The sequence below is a fragment of the Tachysurus fulvidraco genome, chromosome 20 (genome assembly GCF_022655615.1).
Source record: "Tachysurus fulvidraco isolate hzauxx_2018 chromosome 20, HZAU_PFXX_2.0, whole genome shotgun sequence".
In the NCBI taxonomy this organism is placed as follows: domain Eukaryota; kingdom Metazoa; phylum Chordata; class Actinopteri; order Siluriformes; family Bagridae; genus Tachysurus; species Tachysurus fulvidraco.
This window is the reverse complement of record NC_062537.1, coordinates 9,068,727-9,088,406: the sequence shown is the minus strand read 5'-3', so window position 1 is coordinate 9,088,406 and position 19,680 is coordinate 9,068,727. Positions and strand designations below refer to the sequence as shown.

Sequence of the window (19,680 nt, the reverse complement as noted above, 5' to 3'; positions counted from 1 at the left end):
CTATTTACTTGCGAAATACACGGTCAAAACTACAAATTCAGGAGATAATATTCAATCGAAAAAAAGCAAAAGCTTTAATTAATAAAAACCATCTAAAATGCTAGAAAACTGCTGGAATGCTGCTACCATTAAATTAAAGTCTTATTTCTAGTCATTTTTACTTTGCTAAACACTAAAAATAATTTAAACTTACTTTACAAATGGGCTTTGGATAAGGGAATTTAAAATAACTGATTTTGTCTTTCTTTACATTAAAAGAAACAATAAACACTCAAAATGACAGCTCAAGTGCCATTTATTGGGACCACAAAAACTACAGAGCCATCCTTTTATGTTTACATGAATAAGTCAAAAGCTCGTTCTAAAAGGAAGAAAATAATACAAAACAAGTGTTGATATTAAATAAACAGATGAAACGTTTAAGTGGTTAAGCAGGACATGCTGGCTCAATCATCTTCGTCCCAGTCCTTCTTCTCCTGTGGAGCTTTGGGCCCTCCTGCTGGTTTGGCCATGATAATCTGAACAGACAAGGAGACAATATTATCACACTAACAAAAGGGAAAAAAGACAAGGTGAAGTCATACAGCAGTTAGTTCAAGTCTGTTAACCACTTCTAAAAGGGGAGGAAAGTGCTTCAATTCATGCGACATGCGATATTCCTGTACCAGAACATAATGTTCAGTTTTCCAACTCTTCGGTACATATTGAGAACCAGTTAGTACAGTGCTGTACAAATGTCTGAAAAGTTTCACAAGTTAACATGATGGATGAGTGTAAATTAGTAACAAAATCATATTTATCCAAGTTTTTAAAAAAATCCACAAAACAACTTCATATAAACCTTCCTTTTTATATAAAGCTAAGATAACTATAATCCAGTGCAGTATTTTTCATAAAGACCGTCTTGTGCCAGTTCAAATTGTGAAAAGGGTGCAGACAAAACAGTAAGTGTGTTCATGCAGTCCCATCCAGCACTCCCACACAAGTGGTTAGGCACACAAAGAAATAGGGCACCTGTCCCAATTCTGGGGTTTCTGATCAATGATGGGTGTCAAATTTTTCAGGCTCTTCGTTCCATTCGTCTTTGTCCCAGTGGCCTTGCTGTTTGGGAGCTTTGGGGCCCCCAGCCGGTTTCGCCATTATGATCTGATACAGTATATTCTAGGCTTAGACACAATTGAAGGGATTCCAGAATAATATTACCTATTTATTCATTTTTTTTCTATTTCCAAGGATGTCCATCAACAGATCACAGATCAAATGCTAAATGCTAGCAGAACTTTTAAATGTCAATTTAATAAATTCAATGAATGAAGTGTAATGAATCAAGCAAATGACAATTCTGCCATGAACCTATCAAGGGTGATTTGTTACTCAGCCAAAGAATTAAGTCCAGATAATAAGGAACAAAATAAAACAAAATCCTTTCCAGTTTTGTGTGATACTGTGAATATGAAATAACAAAAACTGGACAATAGTTTTGTGAGGATAAGTAGAGTTTGTGACAACGTGAGGTAGCAGCTGACCTGGTCAACCCGGAGGACAGTAACGGCAGCATTTGTGGCCAATTTGATACCCCAGTATTTGACCAGGTAAGGGTCCAGAATTCCAGCCTCAAGCATGTCCTTCACCGCAGGCCCTTCACCCTACCACATGAAGAAGAAACAGTTAAACAAACAAGAAAAAAAAAAGACAGCAACACAAGAAAGCCAACATAATAGCCTTTTGTTCACATTCCTGATTGCACTCTCACCTCGATATCAAAGCCCATGTTTTTGTTGCCCTCATGGTGAACAGCATACAGTTTGGAGATCAACTCGTTACCTTTCACGCCTGAGTTTTCTGCCAAAGCACGTGGCACAGCCTCAAAAGCCTCAGCAAATTTCTTAATAGAGTACTGCTCCAGACCTGGGCAAGACTGTAATAACATAATTTGTTTTAATGGTTTTAACACTATCTATACAAAAAAAAAAAAGCAGGAACCCATAGACATTGCATGCTGGAACAGGTGATAGATCAAGATGAACCATGTGTTATTGTTTGTTGTTCTTTCTATCCTAAAAGTGTATTCCAAGCATTTGTTGATTGGAGTTGGTTTGGACTATCTTGGTGGACTACTAATACCTTTGACAACTCATCTTCAATCTATTCTAAAATTGTATAACAAAACAAAAATATTTGGTGTAATTAAAGTGAATTTTTCATGTCCGAGAACAAAACAAGTTGAATTTTACAGTTTTAACACCTGTGTATAATGAGGAGAGAATAAATAAGTACTATTCAGTTTTTAATGAAGGCAGTGACCTACCTCTCCATATGACATGATCTGTTTAGCCAGTTCAATTTCAGTAGCACCAGCACCAGGGCACATCCGCTTGTCCTAGAAATAAATAAACAGAATAGCAAGGTGTCTGAGTCTGTTCTGTGCAACAGATTTAATATTAGCCATAAAACATGACAAAATATATTTCTTCAGTCATCTGAACAGACTTACCCTGACAAGGACCTTAAATGTGTTTACTCCATCATCAATAGCTCGTTCGATGTCATCCATCAGGTTGTCTGTGGAGCCTCGAATCACCAAGGTAGAAATGGCTCCATCTTCTTTCTCTGTTTCAGACAAATACAGTAAGTCATGCATTAATTTCTGAATGGTACAGAAAATGTTTGCTTTAGAGTTTGGAGCCAATTTTGTATGCCACCACTGTGATAAGGGTGTGAGGATATTCTTTATCCCTCTCTAGACCTTTCCTCAATGTGTTTCAAGACCATAAATTCACAAACAGATAGAACAGAGTAAAATACACTAGATATCTGGTGGTGAAGTAGTTTAACTCACCATGTTTGAACACAACAACCTGGGTGTCTCCAACTTCAGACAGGTAAACGCTGTTACAGTGTCCCATTTCCTCTGGGGTAGGAACAGTCTGACAACACACAAAAATTAAATGCCACCAACAAAAATCCAAAGCAAAAACCAAAGTTCTATTGTTAACTAAAGACAAACCTTACCATTCTAGGCAATGCCACAGCACCAACGGTTTTGCATAACCTTCTCAGGTCCCATTTGGAGTTAAGCCTTAAAGTACAAAAAAAAAGATCACATCAAATTAAGCACAGTGTGTGTGGGTGTATGAAAGAGAGAAGTAGTAGATGGGTGAATCAGTCTATTGAAGGCACTCACCGAACTACCATGAGCTGATATTTGTTGGCGTAGTGTAATGCCATGTCTGCCACTTTGCCCCCAGTTACTATCACATTAGCACCAGTAGCAGCAATCGCCTTCACCTGGGCCTCCATAAGGTTCTCCTCACCTTTGCTGAAGTCCATCAGCTCCTCAGCGTTCTTTATCAGCACTGTGCCCTGAGGAATACACAAACCAATGTAATGTAGTTTATTTACCAATATCTGAAGGCAGGTTCTTTAATAACTAAGCTTATATTTCCTCCATTTATTATCTCACACACACACACACACAAATATATTTTAAGAGACTTATGAGATCATGAAAAGCAGCGTTCAATTAATAATGTAATGCAGTTTCACTGTTGTAGAGAGAAGGTTGGTCATGTGATCACATTCTTTTATGGAAAGTCTGAGTGATCTGAACATATGAACATAGTGATGCAATGATCGACACGCATTATACAGTAACAACCACATAACGTTTTAATCCTCAGGTCAAACTGCTGGTCAATCAATTTTTTTTTTACTATTTTAAAAAGATACGATTAACCTAAAGTACATTTTGTTTACATATTAATAATTAACTACTGTTGATAGCAATTTGTTTTATCTGTAATTCTTCAGTAATTTTTTCTTCAATCAGTATCCTGAGATTCGAATCAAGAAGCCATTATCATGAATCAAAATGGGAAAAGCCTAGATCGTTCCTCCCCTTTTAAATCAACCCTAAATATAAAAATCTAAATAAAAATTTAAATACACATGGGATTTAATTTAATTTATTAAATATTAGAAACACATTTTTAAGCCATTACCAAAATGCCTGCAACAAAATGAAAACTGTACATTTTAAAAAGATATAGATTTCATTTGTGTCATTTTAGCCACTACACTCACCTTGGTCTCAGTAACCATGCAGTCAAATGGACAAGAAAACACAACTATCTTTGCATCTTTAATTGATGTGACGTCTCCTTCAGTTTCCTTTTTAAAGACCATACCATACAGCATGGATGAGGAAAGCAGCCCACAACCCTACATGAACAGACATTTGAATAGAAAAGAAACCAGTGACTAAAAGCATACGCAAAATATCAGATGTGTTGTATTGCATAATATTCATATTTACAGTAGGATTTCATATTAAAACTCACCAAAATCTTGCACACTCTCACATTATCAACATTGAAATTGCCAGACTCAGGGAGGATCGATACTGTGTAAAGGAAAAAGCAGCACATTTAATAAAGGTAAAGTAAATATTATGAAAGCAAGAAAATACTGGCATTAAATACATGTTAGGTGTCTGAATGCTCTCACCACAGGCTTGTGCGATAAGGTCAGCAAGGAAGTCTTCATTTCCGTACTGTTTGCTCATCACAGCTGTGCGGATCATGGCTTTGGCCTCGGTCACGTCGTGCAGGTTCTTAGCAGAGGTGCAAACACAGTCTAGGAGAATTTCCAAAGCTTTCTTACAGGCCATCTCATAGCCCTCAATGACCTGGAAAGTGAGAAGGTGGGACAGGAATACTTAGACAGACTCCTTGAAAGGGACTAAAAGCTGATGGTTCTTGACTAAAAGGCTCACACACACTTTCCCAGTTTAAATGTAGATTAAAAACTCATCTCTTTAGTCAGGTGTAAACATAATCTTGCTAATATTATGAACAGCAGCTACGTTAATCCCTCTCCACTGCTTCTCTCTTTCCATCCATTCCGAGGCATCCACTGCTTCTCTCTTTCCACCCATCCCGAGGCATGCAGACATTGTACCAGCTCTGATTGTCTTCCGTGCCATGAAGTTTTTGGACTTCCACTGAGATGAGGCCGACTCTGAGGATCCTGAGGCATCTAGAGATCTACCAGCTCCAAGACTCTGCTATACTAAAGAGGGGATGCCCACTCCATGTGGTCTTTTGCATCATTACAGCATTTGTCAGACTGTATATTTATTAGCACACCATCCAGTGTCACCCATATGAGGATGGGTTCCCCTTTGAGTCTGGTTCCTCTCAAGGTTTCTTCCTTTACCATCTAAGGGAGTTTTTCCTTTGCCACTGCTGCCTGAGTCACCTCATACTTGCTCATTGGGGATTAATACAAACACATTTAAACATATCTAATATTGATCTTGAATTTTGTACTCTATTACTCTTTATATTAACCTTTTGTTCTATGTTTTGTTCTGTAAAGCTGCTTTGTGACAATGTCCATTGTAAAAGGTGTTATACAAATGAACTTGAATTAAAAAACAATTTCTTGCCCATAACATTTCTTCGCCTCATAAGACGTGTGCATGAAACAATTCCACAGAAGACTATAGGACCATTACTGTTGTAGCATGTGCATTAGATACCATGACAGAAGTGGGATGAGATAGTATGAAGAATTCACTGTGTATAACATTACAGGTTCATAACAGCAGATTATGGTCCTGTACGCATCCAGGCGTACAAACAAGATCAAAATGCTGAATCATTTCTTTTACTTTACTCATCCAGTAACCAGAAGAAATAAACTACTCCCTAAAAACGAATGTGTGTAAATATAACATACAAAGTATGTACGTATTGACAAAGTGTTCTACCAACGAGAAACTTTTTTTTTAATGAAATATGCAGTCTGGCTGTTAGTAAGAACAAACTGATTTGTTTAAACAGATACAAACTTGACAATCCCTTCAAGGGGAACACAAGTAAACACACAATTTAGGGATTTAAAGATTATGGAAAATTAAGGAAAAACAGATAGAATAATTTGAACAGCATGTCTGAAAACATGATGGCTGTTCTTTAAAATCAGGCTACAGAATTATTTATATTCTAGTTGTATATATCAAGTAGCATGTCACAACCTTTTTAGTGACATCATTACCTGTACTGGTGTAATATCAACACTACAGCCATTTCAGGTTTCCAGAAAATTCTTGTTTGTCTTTTTAATACAATTACAACGTTCGTCCTCACCTCTGACACAGAGAGCCCCATTCGGAGCAGCTCCTCTGCCAGCTCTAGCAGAGCCCCAGCAAACACCAGGACAAAGTTGGTCCCGTCCCCTACTTCCTGCTCCTGCATATGGGACGCCATAACAATCATCTTAGCAGCTGGGTGCTGGACCTAGAAGAGATAGACCCAGTATGTAGGGCATTATGCTGTATATTATAAAATTGCTGTGGACATAGTACAAAAGACACTGTGGGTGTTTCATTTCTTTCATCGAGTCTCCTTAAATCAGAGAAAAGTTGCAGGAAGAATACAAGGACAAACAACAGAATAAACACATTTAGCAAATAAGAAGTTTTTACTTACGGACATTTACTTTAAAGTAATTTTAATGAACTAACTAAATGAAGATTTTCCCCCTAGCTGTATCAACTATATAACAGACCTGCCCATGTAGATCAATGCTATTGTGTTATACACTAAATAAATACACCATCAAATGTGTATGTTTTTTTTGGGCGTGTTACAAATCACCTTACTTCATTGATTGCAAGACATTGATTGACTGTCAGGCAAATATTTTATCTGTGCACATCTGATACAAGGAATTGATGGGAGACTGAATAATTTTCAAATCATGGGATAAATGTGGGAGGATTGACAGATCAAAGAGGCTTCATTTAGCAACGCAAACTGTGTGTCACAAAATCATCCAAACTCACCTCGAGTTCTCTTAGAATGGTGGCAGCATCGTTGGTTACCAGGAGTTTCTCCAAATGGTTGATGACCATCTTGTTCATGCCTGGCAAACATAATAAAATGCATTAACTAAAATTTACATTACAAACTAGACTAAATAAGCAAAATCCTGAAGCAAGAAAACGGTCAGTCACCATTGGGTCCATATGCAGTTCTTGTAGTCTGTGCCAGTTCCTTGCAGGCCTGGATGTTTCTATAAACTGCCTCCTCTAGACCTGAATAATGCTGATTAGCAGAAAATAATACAAACTCAGTACAAATTTACAGAACATCCCATTATATTTTTAAAAATAAATAAATAATAACAATAATAAGCCAATAAAAGTATGTCTGGATGACATAATAATGATATACTTATAAATGGTGTCTAAATACATGTTGTATACATACAATGTTGTGTTTATTTTATTTATTTATTTAAAAATTATTACATACAGTAAATAGCTGATCAAATATTACAAATTTGCATTTATATATTTTTTCCTCTACGTTTATTTTTAATAAATGAAAACCTCGTTTTGAGCATAAAAGATCAAAAAGACAAAAGATTTGTTAATATTGTAGACTTTTTAAAAAAACAAAATTACTGAATTGCTGAGAAATTTCCTAATTAGCAAAGCGTGACATGGCGTTTTTGTTTTATCGCCCAAACCTCGCACAGGCTTCAGTGAATCTTCCCCACAATGTTTCCTAATTTGGTTAAATCAGAATTACTGACAGGGTAAAGCAGCTAGCAGGCTAACTAGTTTGCCGGCAGATGCACATGCTGAACTAGCAATGCAGCTAATGCAACAAAAAGCATATGATCAAAATAAGTCTAGATGTTATGGCTCTCGAATAAAAGGAAACATTGCCTTAATTAACTACTAATATCTAGTGCGTGTATAGCTGGTCTAATTTGCTAAATAATTGAATGATTAGCTAAGACGGTGGAGCCTGTTCTAGAACTCTCCACCCACAAGATTCAGGCTAACAGGCTAACACGTTAGCTAGCTAGCTAACTAGCTACTTAGCTAACCGTTAAGAACAGATCCTAAAAATAAGTAGGATCCTAATGATTCTTACCTTCGCACCATCCTTTAACATTTGGGCAAAGCCAGGTGCTTTGGGGACGTGAAGCGCCATTTTTCCGCGTTTGAACAGCCCCGATATGAGAATAATCCGGACTGGATGCTGCCTGAAGCCACTCCACAAGGCAAGGCACGCAGCTAAGAAAAGACTGGGCGAGTGTTGAGTGCAGAATCATAGATCATCATCCTTACAGGTCAGATAGCAGATCAACGATTCCGTCGAACTCCGTATACGGTTTGTTACACTCCCTGACAAAAGTCTTGTCGCCTATCCAAGTTGTAGTAACAATAAATAATAACTTGACTTCTAGTTGATCGTTTGTAATCAGAAGTGGCTTATATGAAAGGCAAAGGCCTCTAGATTAAGCTTATTTTACAAAAATAAAATCTTATCATACCTTGATTTTTTATTATTTAATTAGGACAGAAAGGTCAGACTCTGCTCAGACAAAAGTCTTGTCACATCTTTAAAGGATTCAACAACCACAGTTTATAGTGTCACCTGTGAGAAATACTGTAATTAACACATTCCCAGGCATGTAGAAGTAGAACCCCAGCACACCCAACCTTCATTTGAAATGCATCCTGACCTCTGACAGCATGTCAAATATTCAACCACAGTACTGATATATATGCTGATTATCAAGAACCTGAAGAGCGAGTCTCCTGTCTCCTGCTACATCTTTAATGTATCTAAACGTCAAGTGGAGAGGATAAGAAAAAGATTTGAAGAAACCGGTGAAGTTCATGACAGGCCCAGGTCAGACAGACCCTGTAAGACAACTGTTCGAGAGGACCGCTTGTTGGATCGACAGTCCAGGGCCTGCCCTTTTTCAACTGCAGCAAACCTACATAACAACTGGTCACCAGAAACCAGCATTAAACAGAAGACAACTAAAAAATCGTGTTGCATTTGCCAAGGCCCACAGCTTGCAGGAAGGATGGACTGTGGAAAAGTGGCAGAAGGTTGATTTCATCTATTGAACTGCATCCCAATCGTCGCAAATACTGCAGAAGACCTATTGGAACTCGCATGTACCCAAGATTCACACAGAAAACAGTCAAGTTCGGTGGAGTAAAACTCATGGTTTGGGGTTACATTCAGTATGGGGGCATGCAAGAGATCTGCAGAGGGATGGCAACATCAACAGCCTTAGGTATCAAGACATTCTTGCTGCCCATTACATAAAACAGGAGAGGGCAAATTCTTCAACAGGATGGCACTCCTTCTCATACTTCAGCCTCCACATCAAAGTTCCTGAAAGCAAAGAAGGTCAAGGTGCTCCAGGATTGGCCAGCCCAGTCACCAGACATGAACATTACTGTGCATGTCTGGGGTAGGAAGGAGGAGGCATTGCTGATGAAACCAAAGAATCTTAATTAACTCTGGGAGTCCTTCAAGAATGCTTTCTTTGCCATTCCAGATGACTTTATTAATAAATTATTTGAGTCATTGCCGAGACGTATGGATGCAGTCCTCAAAGCTCATGGGAGTCATACACAATATTAATTCTTTTTCCACTGCACCATGACTTTATGTTCTGTACTGTACATTATTTCTGTTAATTGACAAGACTATTGTCTTAGCAAAGTCTGACCTTTCTGTCCTAATTAAATAATTAAAAATCAAGGCATAAGATTTTATTTTTGTAAAATAAGCATAATCTAGAGGCCTTTGCCTTTCATATAAGCCACTTCTGATTCCAAACGATCAACTAGAAGTCAAGTTATTATTTGTTGTTCCTACAACTTGGATAGGCGACAAGACTTTTGTCAAAGAGTGTAGGTAACTATAACAACAGCTACAAAGCCTAAAATACAACCAAACCATAACATATGTTAAGTGAACCTCTTTAATTCAGATATAATACCAGGTCAACAATACAATTACACTGTAGTTTAAACTCTAGTTGCAATTTCTCACATAGTTTCTGTCTAACTTCTCTTTTGGTGACAAAAATTTACAAGAAATGTTTTATTATTCTTATTATTATTCTTATTATTCTTATTCTTATTCTTATTCTTATTATTATTATTATTATTATTATTATTATTATTATTGTTGTTGTTGTTGTTGTTGTTGTTATTAGTGGTAATAGTAGTAGTAGCAGTAGATTAAACATAATATAATATAAAAACACAATATATGGAAAGCCTAAACTACCATAATGTTGCAATAAAATAAAATTGTATATAAAACATTCATATAGGATATTGTTACCCATTTTTCTTATTTTTTTCACAGAGCTAAAAATATTCACCTAATAAACTTATTGTTATTTTGAATGACCTTTGTGGCACAAATTAGTAATAATATGTATTAAGTAATTAATAAATAATTAATAAAAATGTAATATTTATTTATATACTTATACAATATAAACATCATATACTATAATGAATCATGGTACCATGAAATCCAATCCCGAGGAATTTTTATTATAAAAAAAATGTACAGTGAAAGAAAGAAAGAAAGAAAGAGGTAGGAGTAGACATAATTATCTTAATCCTGTAAAACAGCTTCATTTCAAAACAGTGGCATCAGGAGAGTGTGTGTTACTCAGCACTGATATGAACAAAGGACATTTTTCTTGCCTAAAGTCATGCGTCCGAGCCTTTTAACTGGCACTGGTGTAGGGGGTGTATCTGTAGTCCTAGTGGGCAGATACACACACACACACACACACACACACACACACACACATACACACACACTGTCTCTCTCTCTCTCTCTCTCTCTCTCTCTCTCTCTCTCTCTCTCTCTCTCTCTCTCTCTCTCTGCCATGTTTCTGACGAGTAGCCGAGATGATTCTTATGAAAACAGTCTTCTTCTCCCTGGCCCTTATTAACTGGCCCAGATGATTGTATGACTAGCTCACTGTGGAAAGCTCGAACACGTCCTGCACGCTCTTTCTGTGGAAGGAGTCACTCTTGAATCTCTTGAAGTTTAAGGACTTTCTCAGAAGTAAGCTTTTGTTGCCAGGTAAGTTCTAATTTATCTATATGTGTACTGTGTAAAAGTATCATAGCCGTGATACTTTTAGCTGGACCCACAGCATTCTAAAGATGTATTTATCTTTACTCAAAGTTTACTGAATTTTATGTTGCAAAATTTCCCCTTTGCAACTGCTTTGATTTTGTTTAACTGTGGAAACAACATGTTTCTGTTCATTATATGGCTTGAGTAATGACAGATAATAAAGTCTCGTTTAATAGTTTAGAATTCCATTCATAAATGCACATGGATTAAATGATAGAAAATGCTTTGGTCAGTGCAAAGAAAGTGGAGACGTGTGACCTCACCCTCTGGCTCGGAGGGGCTCTACCCCTAATTGTTTAATCCCCGGTGCAGCTTTGGGCACATGATGAAATCCAGTCATTGCCCCGAGAGGTGAATGATCTCACATTACAGCTGTGTATTAAAGGAAACTCGCTTTATGCCCCCTATCCTGTCATACATGTTTCCCTTCCACAGGGAATAAATGATTACCTCAGCAAGACGAATCAACACAGACAAACCTGAAGTTCAAATCTCCTTCAGTCTCGATGAGTCCTCAGGTATGTTTGCTTGCTTGGGTTCTATGTTTGAAGGTGTTACTTAAGGTGAGGTGTTACTACTGTTTGCTTTAAAAAAGGCATTGTCCTCTCAACCACCTCCCCCTTGGCTATAATGGCATACACTGCATGCCTCACACCAAAACAGCAACCCACAAAAGCTAATACAAAGCCCTTCTCGTGCCGGATCCTTTTTAACTTTTGCCATTCTTTACAGTAAAACAGGTGCGCTCTCTATTTCGATCTATTGCTGGCATCTTACAAATAAAATATCTACCTAGACACAAAGCTTATCTGGTCCCTGCTGTCAAAGTGTTTTACAGCAATTCAGACGAATGTTTGGATGGCAGCTGCAGCATCAAATTTCCTCTTTAATACCTCACTGCTGTGTGATTCACTCATTTGCTTTTATAACACTGGCCTATATTTAAAGGTGCCTAACACTTCATCCTCCATTGCTGCCCGACATCTTAGTCACTTAGTCTTGTGTTTAAAGACTGTCGTGTAAACACAGAGATGATGAAGCACATCTAGTTCTTTGCCGCATAGGTTGTTAGTTCTCTTTGATCTTATTGATCAGCATACTGGACATACATACATATGTCAGACTGGATTTTACTGCTGGTTGTTTTACTTAATTTTTCCTTTTTAAAGAATCTGAAGATATACAAAGGCTTTGTCTTCTGTCCGAGTCTAAGAGTTTGTTAATCTTTATTGGAACAGAAGCCTGGTATGTTTGCAAAACCTAAAAAGCCTATAAATATTTCTATTATTATGGAGTGACAAGTGCTAGAGACTGGATCTTCTACGTTGGGAATTACCTCATCCCTACAGTGTTTTAATTGAGTTGAAATGCAATATCTGCTTGTGATTCAAACAAGTGGCTAATTCTGCTTGTGTATATCTTGCTTATAATTAGTTTCATGGTCAATGTGTAACCACACCCCATTTTTAGCTGGTTGCATCAGAGGATTCCCGACATGTGTACCCTGGCTACGTATGGACATAGCTTGGATGATAGCAGCTAGTGTAGACAACTCGTCTGTCATGACCCTCGTTAAAGACAGCTCATTGTCAGGTATCCAGGAGATAGTTAGAACTAATCTGTCCACCAAAGCTTTAGTTCATGTGGACCAGACTAACAGGTGTTGACCGATGTTCCCTTTGCAGTGATAGAAAAACAGGCCTGTGGTTTCTATAAACATAGCCAAACTGAAGAACCTCTGTTGTTGGTTAGGCACTTAATTTTATAATTAGTAATGATTTAATTACTTAAACTATGAAATATGTAACCAGGAGCCTCTGTGTATGCTCTGTTTGTGGGATAGGGCAGAGGAGGACATACAGAAGCACCTCTGGCATTTAGTATGTTTCTAAAATGGTATCCAGCCACCAGACAAAATTAGAGTCATTACCATTTAAGAAATTAGATTTTAAACCAATAACTGTAGCGATAATGCCTTGCAGTTCCAAAGCCTGTGATTTGATCCTGAGGTTGTGTTAATGTCCATTTGATATTTTGCACATACTACCTCTGGTTCTCAAGATTCTTTCCACCTTAAAAAAATCTATGTGACCTGTTCATGATAAATTGCTCCTAGGTGTGAATGAGTGTGTTAATGTGTGTGTTCACGGTGTTCATGGTGCCCTGTGATAGACTGCTGTCTCATCAAGGGTGTATTATTACTTTTTAGTATCCAGTGTTCCCTGGACCCACTGCAACCCTTACCAGCAACTGATACTTTCCATCCTTTCTTACTTCCTCAATGCACCAGAGATGCTAAACTGATTGTTTTTATTAATACAGAGCTGACCAATGCAGAGGATCGATTCCCATCTTTCCCTGACCTTGAGCAACGCTTGCAGGTAAGACTGAGTAATTATATGAAGAAAGTGATATATTATTATAAATCAAATATTTGGTTTATCAATGTTTTTCGATTGATTTGATATCATAAATAATCAGTGAGTCAGTAAAGAGAATGGTTTAAGAATAAGAAAGCTGAACCAACATTGCAATACAATTATTATACCACAGTTTGAACACAAGAGGGCAGCAGTATGTGTTTGTATATTTTAAGTTCATGAAAACCTGCCTACACAACAGGGTTTCTCACCTTCACCTTCACACTAACCTTAAATTACTACTAATAATAGAATATTATCACACCATTCTACTATTCTACTTATTCTACTAATAATAGAATATTGTTAGTTATTAACATTGAGTCATATTAGAAACTAATTTTAGTAAATACATTTAGACTAAAGTATATTGTACAATAAAGCAACTAACCCTCCTGATGTTGGTTAGTTGCTTTATTGTACAATATACTTTAGTCTAAATGTATGTACTAAAATGCCTGTAGTTCACAAAGGACCTGTATTTAAAACTGACCATGACATGCTATTAAATTGTTATTAAGCAGTGACTGCTATTACATAACACTTCTGCTTGAAATTCCTGTACAATACAGGAACAATTTAAATATACACACAGGTGACAAATTAATAAAATTAAAACTAACATAAAGTGTGATATTACGGTGTTGGACCCCCACATGCTACCAGCTTCGTTGCACCTTAGCATAGTTAGTAGGTGTGCCAAAGTGATGAGCATTCTTCCAAATGATAATACCTAACTGATGTATTGATGATGGTGGTGTAGATTATTTTCCAAAATGTCAGTAAAAATTCTCTAATAGGATTTTAGCAAATGTATAGCAAAGGTCAGATAAATAAATGAATAAATTAAAGAAAGAATTAAATAAAATTATTAAATGAATACATACAACATACATACATACATACATACATACATAGATACTGTAAATACATAAATACATTCTTACACAGAGCCAGCAATCACGTAATCAGATGTCAAAAACAATGTTACACATCAGATACATGCTAACTACAGCATTGAGAACAAACTAAACACAAACAAAGTGACTGAAAGCTGGAAAAGGAGGAAGTAGACATCCAGACAACATCAAATGGGATTCTAAAAAAAAAGAAACAGGATGAATGTATTTGTTTGTAGTGTATCATGAATATGCCATCTAACTTATTTAATTATTTTCTCTGTAAACACATACAGTTGGAAGAACTCTACCGTGACACATGTACAGTCAGATCTGCAATAATATCTGATCCCCTAAAAGAGCGAGTTCTCACAATCAGAGCTTTATTATATATATTTAACTAGTAAGGGAGTTTACAAGTTTACATACAATTTTAATAATTGTTTATTACTTAAATAAATATGCTGTGAGTTTTCCATGGCACTTGATGAAGTTGCAGAAGTTGAAGTGATATTTTAGAGGAGTTGGCTATGAGTCATTGTGAAAGCAGAAGTCCTGCTTGAGATGAAGCCAAAAATTTTTTACCAGCAGTTTCCTACATAATGTGGTTGGATCTGTAAGAGATAAACTGGTTGATATCACGGAAAGTGATACTTTCTGAGGGGATTTTTGTTCCATAGACACCCCAGACTTCAGAACTAGTTTTGTGGACAGCTATTCAAATAAAAAAGTCCAAACATGGAACAGAAACCACAGAACCTAGTTTCAGCTAACTCACTTTCTGTGAGCTCTTTTGACATCAGTATTGATACAATCTGTGTAATTGCTTATTTTTATGTCACATTTTATATATTTCATATGTGTGTTGGTCTTGTGTCCTCTTCATTTTTACAGCCAGTGTTGCCATGTCAGTCTCTAAAGGAGTCTGTCCAAGTCTACAGAGACCATTGCAGAATGGCGAAAGAGTTTCACCAGGTTAAAACAGAAATCGCTCTGCTGGAAGACAGAAAGTAAGTATAAAGTCTGAGAGCAGGGAAAACCCTGCCAGTGTACTAAGAAAGCTTTATAACACATTTGTGGGTACATACATGGAAAAATCTGAATCGTTATAAGTTTCATAAGGGAACAAGGACCAGAACAAGTTTGGATTCTTTTAAAGTTTATTTCAAAGATTCCTTACTGTGATGCAACATGGTTTATGTGGTGCTCTTCCTTAGGACACATTCCATTTTGACTGACAAGAGGGATTTCCTTACATGTCATGCTGTGCTGGGTAAAAATAGGCCTGTGTAATCATGACAGCCTCTTACATACTGTATTGTGGCATGCAACACTTGTGTTTTTCGAAAATGGCTTGGTTTGTCTGTAGCAAACAGGCATGATTTCTTTACATTCAAATGATTTTTTTCCATGTAAGTGTACAACTATTTTATGAATTCCTTTTTTCAAAACAAAACTGGAAAAAGCAATATATCAACAGCAATAGCTTCTTCTTCTGTCTCCAGTGAAATCTTTGGGATATCTTGTAAAGCAAATATGTGAGCTTTCCACAAGTTTTAAATTACAATAAGTTTTAAATATTGATATGATACAGTGAAACATGTTATAAGCATTGTTTAATTCTCAAATTTGATGTCAGATGTTGATTACTTTTACTATAGCAGGATGCCTCGGACACTGCGAGGTTGTTTGTAATAATGCACTTGTTGTTTTATCGGTGTTTCAGGGTAACAGATCATTAAAATGGACTTGCCAGATGATCAAAATGATCTAGTACTAACCAAGAAACTTTCAGTGGCTATTTATTTATTTGGTTCTTTCTTTCATTATTTATTTATGTCCCATAAACTCCTAGAGAGAGAGAGAGAAAGAGAGAGAGAGAGAGAGAGAGAGAGAGAGAGAGAGAGAGAGAGAGAGAGAGAGAGAGAGAGAGGCTCATACAGGAATGAATGTGTATATATTTTATCTATAATGTATAGACTAGAAATATCTCACAACCTATAATTTATTAAATAAATTTGTGTATTTATCATTGGCAGACCTCTGTGGTATACGAGGAATAATTGTTACACCCAGTTGTGAATTATTTTCCTCTGAGTACACACCCTGTCGTCTATTATTGCTTACATATCATATATTTATGAGTCTTATGCTTACATCCATTCATACACTTATGGTTACACCCACAAATACATTAAGAGTATCCTTTAAACATTTTTATTGTAAGCTGTAAATTGTGGTTAATTTTCTGGAAGTCCTAGTCTATTCTACCCACCCTAGAAACAGTGTTCAAAGGTCCAAACATTGGCAGTTTCACTTGACAACACTGGCTGCTTGCCATGTGATCACACTTAGTAGAAACAGGAAGTGGTAGTACATGAGACAATACAGATAATTACATTTCACGTTGTACAAATCTGTGAATACTGTAGGTGTTACAGGTCTATGTCTAATGTTAGTGGATTTGTTGTAGATAAATATGGTAAGATTAGCATACTAGAGATTAGGTGTTTGTTTGACCTTCTTTTGATTCTACGTGTACATAAACACTGTGCAAACACTTCCATGTAGGAATGCATTTAAAAGATTCAACACACACACACACGCACACACACACACACACACACACACACACACACACACACACACACACACACACACACACACACACACACACACACATATAAAGAGAGTCCTCAGAGTCTCTACTCTGAGATAAGAAAAGCATTGAAAATTTAGATTTGAGTGAATGAGTGAATGTTGAGGTAATGTGTCATTAGGCAGTAAATTGTACTCAAGTATAAAGGCTTCTACTTTAAAAATTGAGTGTTTAACTGATGAAATTAAGTTAATAAGTTAATAATTGTTAAGAAACAAACAAAAAGTTTGCTGGCCATATGCATGACTGTGAGTAGGTTGATAATGAAATAAGCAGAAGTAAAACATTACGGAAATATTTACCATTAGCTATCTTTTGACTTACTGGACAATTAAGGTTCTGAAGTCAATGCAGGTCTAACCTTAAATTATTAAAGTAAACAGGCTAAAGACTTAAATGTAGCCATTTAACAGCAAATTGTCATGTTTTTTTTTTTTTCAAATGACCTGCAGTTCATTCCTTCTAGCAGGCCATGCAAGATAGCTTGCTAAGACTTTGTTTACTGCAGTATACTAAAACATTTTACTCAGGTAGAGCCATGCTAATAGCTATAGCATTAATAACGTTGTTTAGCAAGAAAATGTCACAGAAGATGATAACTTTTCACGATTCTAGATTGTTGTTTCTCCATTAATGAACTTGATTGAATGTTAAAAAAGTTAACAAAGTTAAAAGTAAACATCAGTAAAGGATTTCCTTGCCTGTTCTCTGTGCATGTTCGTGTGTTCTTACCACAGAAGAGAGCTGATAGCTGAACTGGCTGAGGACGAGAGGGTCACACTGGAGATCGCTAGACTGGAGGAAGAGTTCCGGCTTTTGACAGAGGAGAACCATACCCTCGTCAGCATGTACACGGAGCGAACTCAGCAGCTTGCAACTCTACGCATACTCAATCAGAAGAGGCAGGGTTCCTCCTGACCCTTGGCCTTTTGTGCAATGGTCAGTATGAATATGTTTCAAGATTTTTTCAATTATGAGCCACATAACACCGCAACATTGGGGTCTGCTACATTGTACATTCAATGTTTAACATCCCATTAGGTGTTTTAACCCCAACAGCAGTTCAAAATGTTGAACTTTATACTATGTGAGGTCAGTACATTAAAAAGGAAGGATTGCATTTTCTTTGAGACAATTACATCAGGTTTCAAGCTGTATCACTAACTAACGAGGGAAAATTGCTCTCTAGCACTTTTTTATAATACAGATCTTAGAATTCTGGGCAACTGTTAAGGTGACTAAAGGGATTTAATTCGGAACCTGGATTTACAGTTTAAAATAACCATTAATAATGGGTACAGTCAGCTGTGTCCTGCAAAGCATAATAAAAAATAAATTGTGCTGAGATAATTCCAATCTGAGCAAGAAAACACTTTCACACTAGTAAAATTTACACAACTGGTTATATAATCTGCACTAGAAACCTGAGGATTATCCATTCGGACTCCTATATGAGCTCAGGTTTGGGGTTTGTATGTTGTGTATAGAGTTTATGCAAATATACAGAATTTTGACATAAATACAGAGCAACAGTTTGTTCTTTAATTGTACTTTATTATAATCATATTTAACCTATAAATTCCAAGCATGCAAACAAAATGTTAACCATAAAGGAATTCAGAAAATGCATGTGCACATTACATTATGATTATGGTCAAATTAATCACATCTATAATTTTTCATTAATCACTACAATTTAAATCAATTAATACATATAAGTATATATATGTATATATATATATATATATTTGTCAAACACTGGTGCTGAATCCAATGATTGATCTGTGTTCTGAATATCTCAATGAAAGTGTTTTTATGTTTAATTCAAATTCACACTTCTTATGATATCTTTCACCGCAAAGTGATAAGTAATGGATAAAGAGGCAACATTTCTATTTTATGATATTTTTATAAATATGACATCCCTGGTGGAGAACATGCTGGGTTCTGAAGTGTTTTGTAAAGGATCACATCAATCTTATCAATAAATACTTTTTAAAGGTAATTCTGTCTGTTTTATCTGTTTATTGTCTGCTCATTATTTGTCTGATATTCCGTACTTGGTTACTGATAAACTAAGATGGTCATATTACTCTTTAGTCTGTAAATATTATGGCTTTTTATATGTTGGTGCAAGCTGTATACTCTTCACTGTGGTGATTACATAATAAGGAACTGATTGTTAAAAAAATGAGATCAGCACATTGTAGGATTGAGAAATGCTTTAAAATGTGATGTCTCACATCCCACACAGCTTCTCCAGACAGCTTCAGAAAGAGGCAGTTGATGTAGCAGTAGCTAGGGAACATAAAACATGATACATTTGAACACTGGGGTGAAAGTTGCGCAAATTAGTTGCGCTTTTTTTTTTTTAAATGTCCAGTAGTACCAAATAAAGACAGATGAAAAACTAAGATAGAGTCACTCGTCAGTTTGTATGTTTGGCCAGGTGGTCAAAAGAGTTCCTCAGTCTTGCAGTGGAGAACATTACAGATACATGAGCATGTGTCAACAAGCCTTTGACCATGTTGTATTGCATGCTCCTTTGTAGTTTTAGATTTTTTTTTTTAAATCTCCCATGAAGCAGCTCCTGTTGTCAAATTCTATATGGAAACAGATCCTTTAATAACATAGTTGCAGACTGTAGTATGTTGCCTACTATGAAACTATCGCCCAGTGCATCTTAATTCCCAACTGACCACAGA

At 36.4% G+C, this 19,680-nt stretch overlaps 2 protein-coding genes across 4 annotated transcripts; one reads left to right on the top strand and one right to left on the bottom strand.

Moving 5' to 3' along the window:
- Positions 1-277: 277 nt before the first annotated feature.
- Positions 278-8,119, bottom strand: cct8 (chaperonin containing TCP1, subunit 8 (theta)). Of its 2 annotated transcripts, XM_027171783.2 has the most exons (16): positions 7,953-8,119; positions 7,022-7,112; positions 6,851-6,930; positions 6,153-6,302; positions 4,507-4,687; positions 4,341-4,402; positions 4,084-4,221; positions 3,185-3,363; positions 3,013-3,079; positions 2,840-2,927; positions 2,495-2,610; positions 2,309-2,380; positions 1,754-1,918; positions 1,527-1,646; positions 1,015-1,146; positions 278-518 (listed from the first exon to the last, which is right to left on the bottom strand). In XM_027171783.2, exons 1-15 carry the CDS (start codon positions 8,010-8,012, stop codon positions 1,039-1,041), a joined length of 1,677 nt encoding a protein of 558 aa, XP_027027584.1. In that variant the 5' UTR covers positions 8,013-8,119; the 3' UTR covers positions 278-518; positions 1,015-1,038. The 2 variants fall into 2 exon arrangements, with proteins under 2 accessions (XP_027027584.1, XP_027027585.1); XM_027171784.2 differs by lacking the exon at positions 1,015-1,146 and having other exon boundaries at positions 7,953-8,118.
- A 2,571-nt stretch (positions 8,120-10,690) lies between these two features.
- Positions 10,691-19,309, top strand: map3k7cl (map3k7 C-terminal like). 2 transcript variants are annotated; one of them, XM_027171703.2, is made up of 6 exons: positions 10,691-10,940; positions 11,231-11,348; positions 11,433-11,515; positions 13,320-13,378; positions 15,211-15,326; positions 17,713-19,309. In XM_027171703.2, exons 3-6 carry the CDS (start codon positions 11,440-11,442, stop codon positions 17,891-17,893), a joined length of 432 nt encoding a protein of 143 aa, XP_027027504.1. In that variant the 5' UTR covers positions 10,691-10,940; positions 11,231-11,348; positions 11,433-11,439; the 3' UTR covers positions 17,894-19,309. The 2 variants fall into 2 exon arrangements, with proteins under 2 accessions (XP_027027504.1, XP_027027503.1); XM_027171702.2 differs by lacking the exon at positions 11,231-11,348 and having other exon boundaries at positions 10,694-10,940; positions 17,713-19,307.
- Positions 19,310-19,680: the final 371 nt, after the last annotated feature.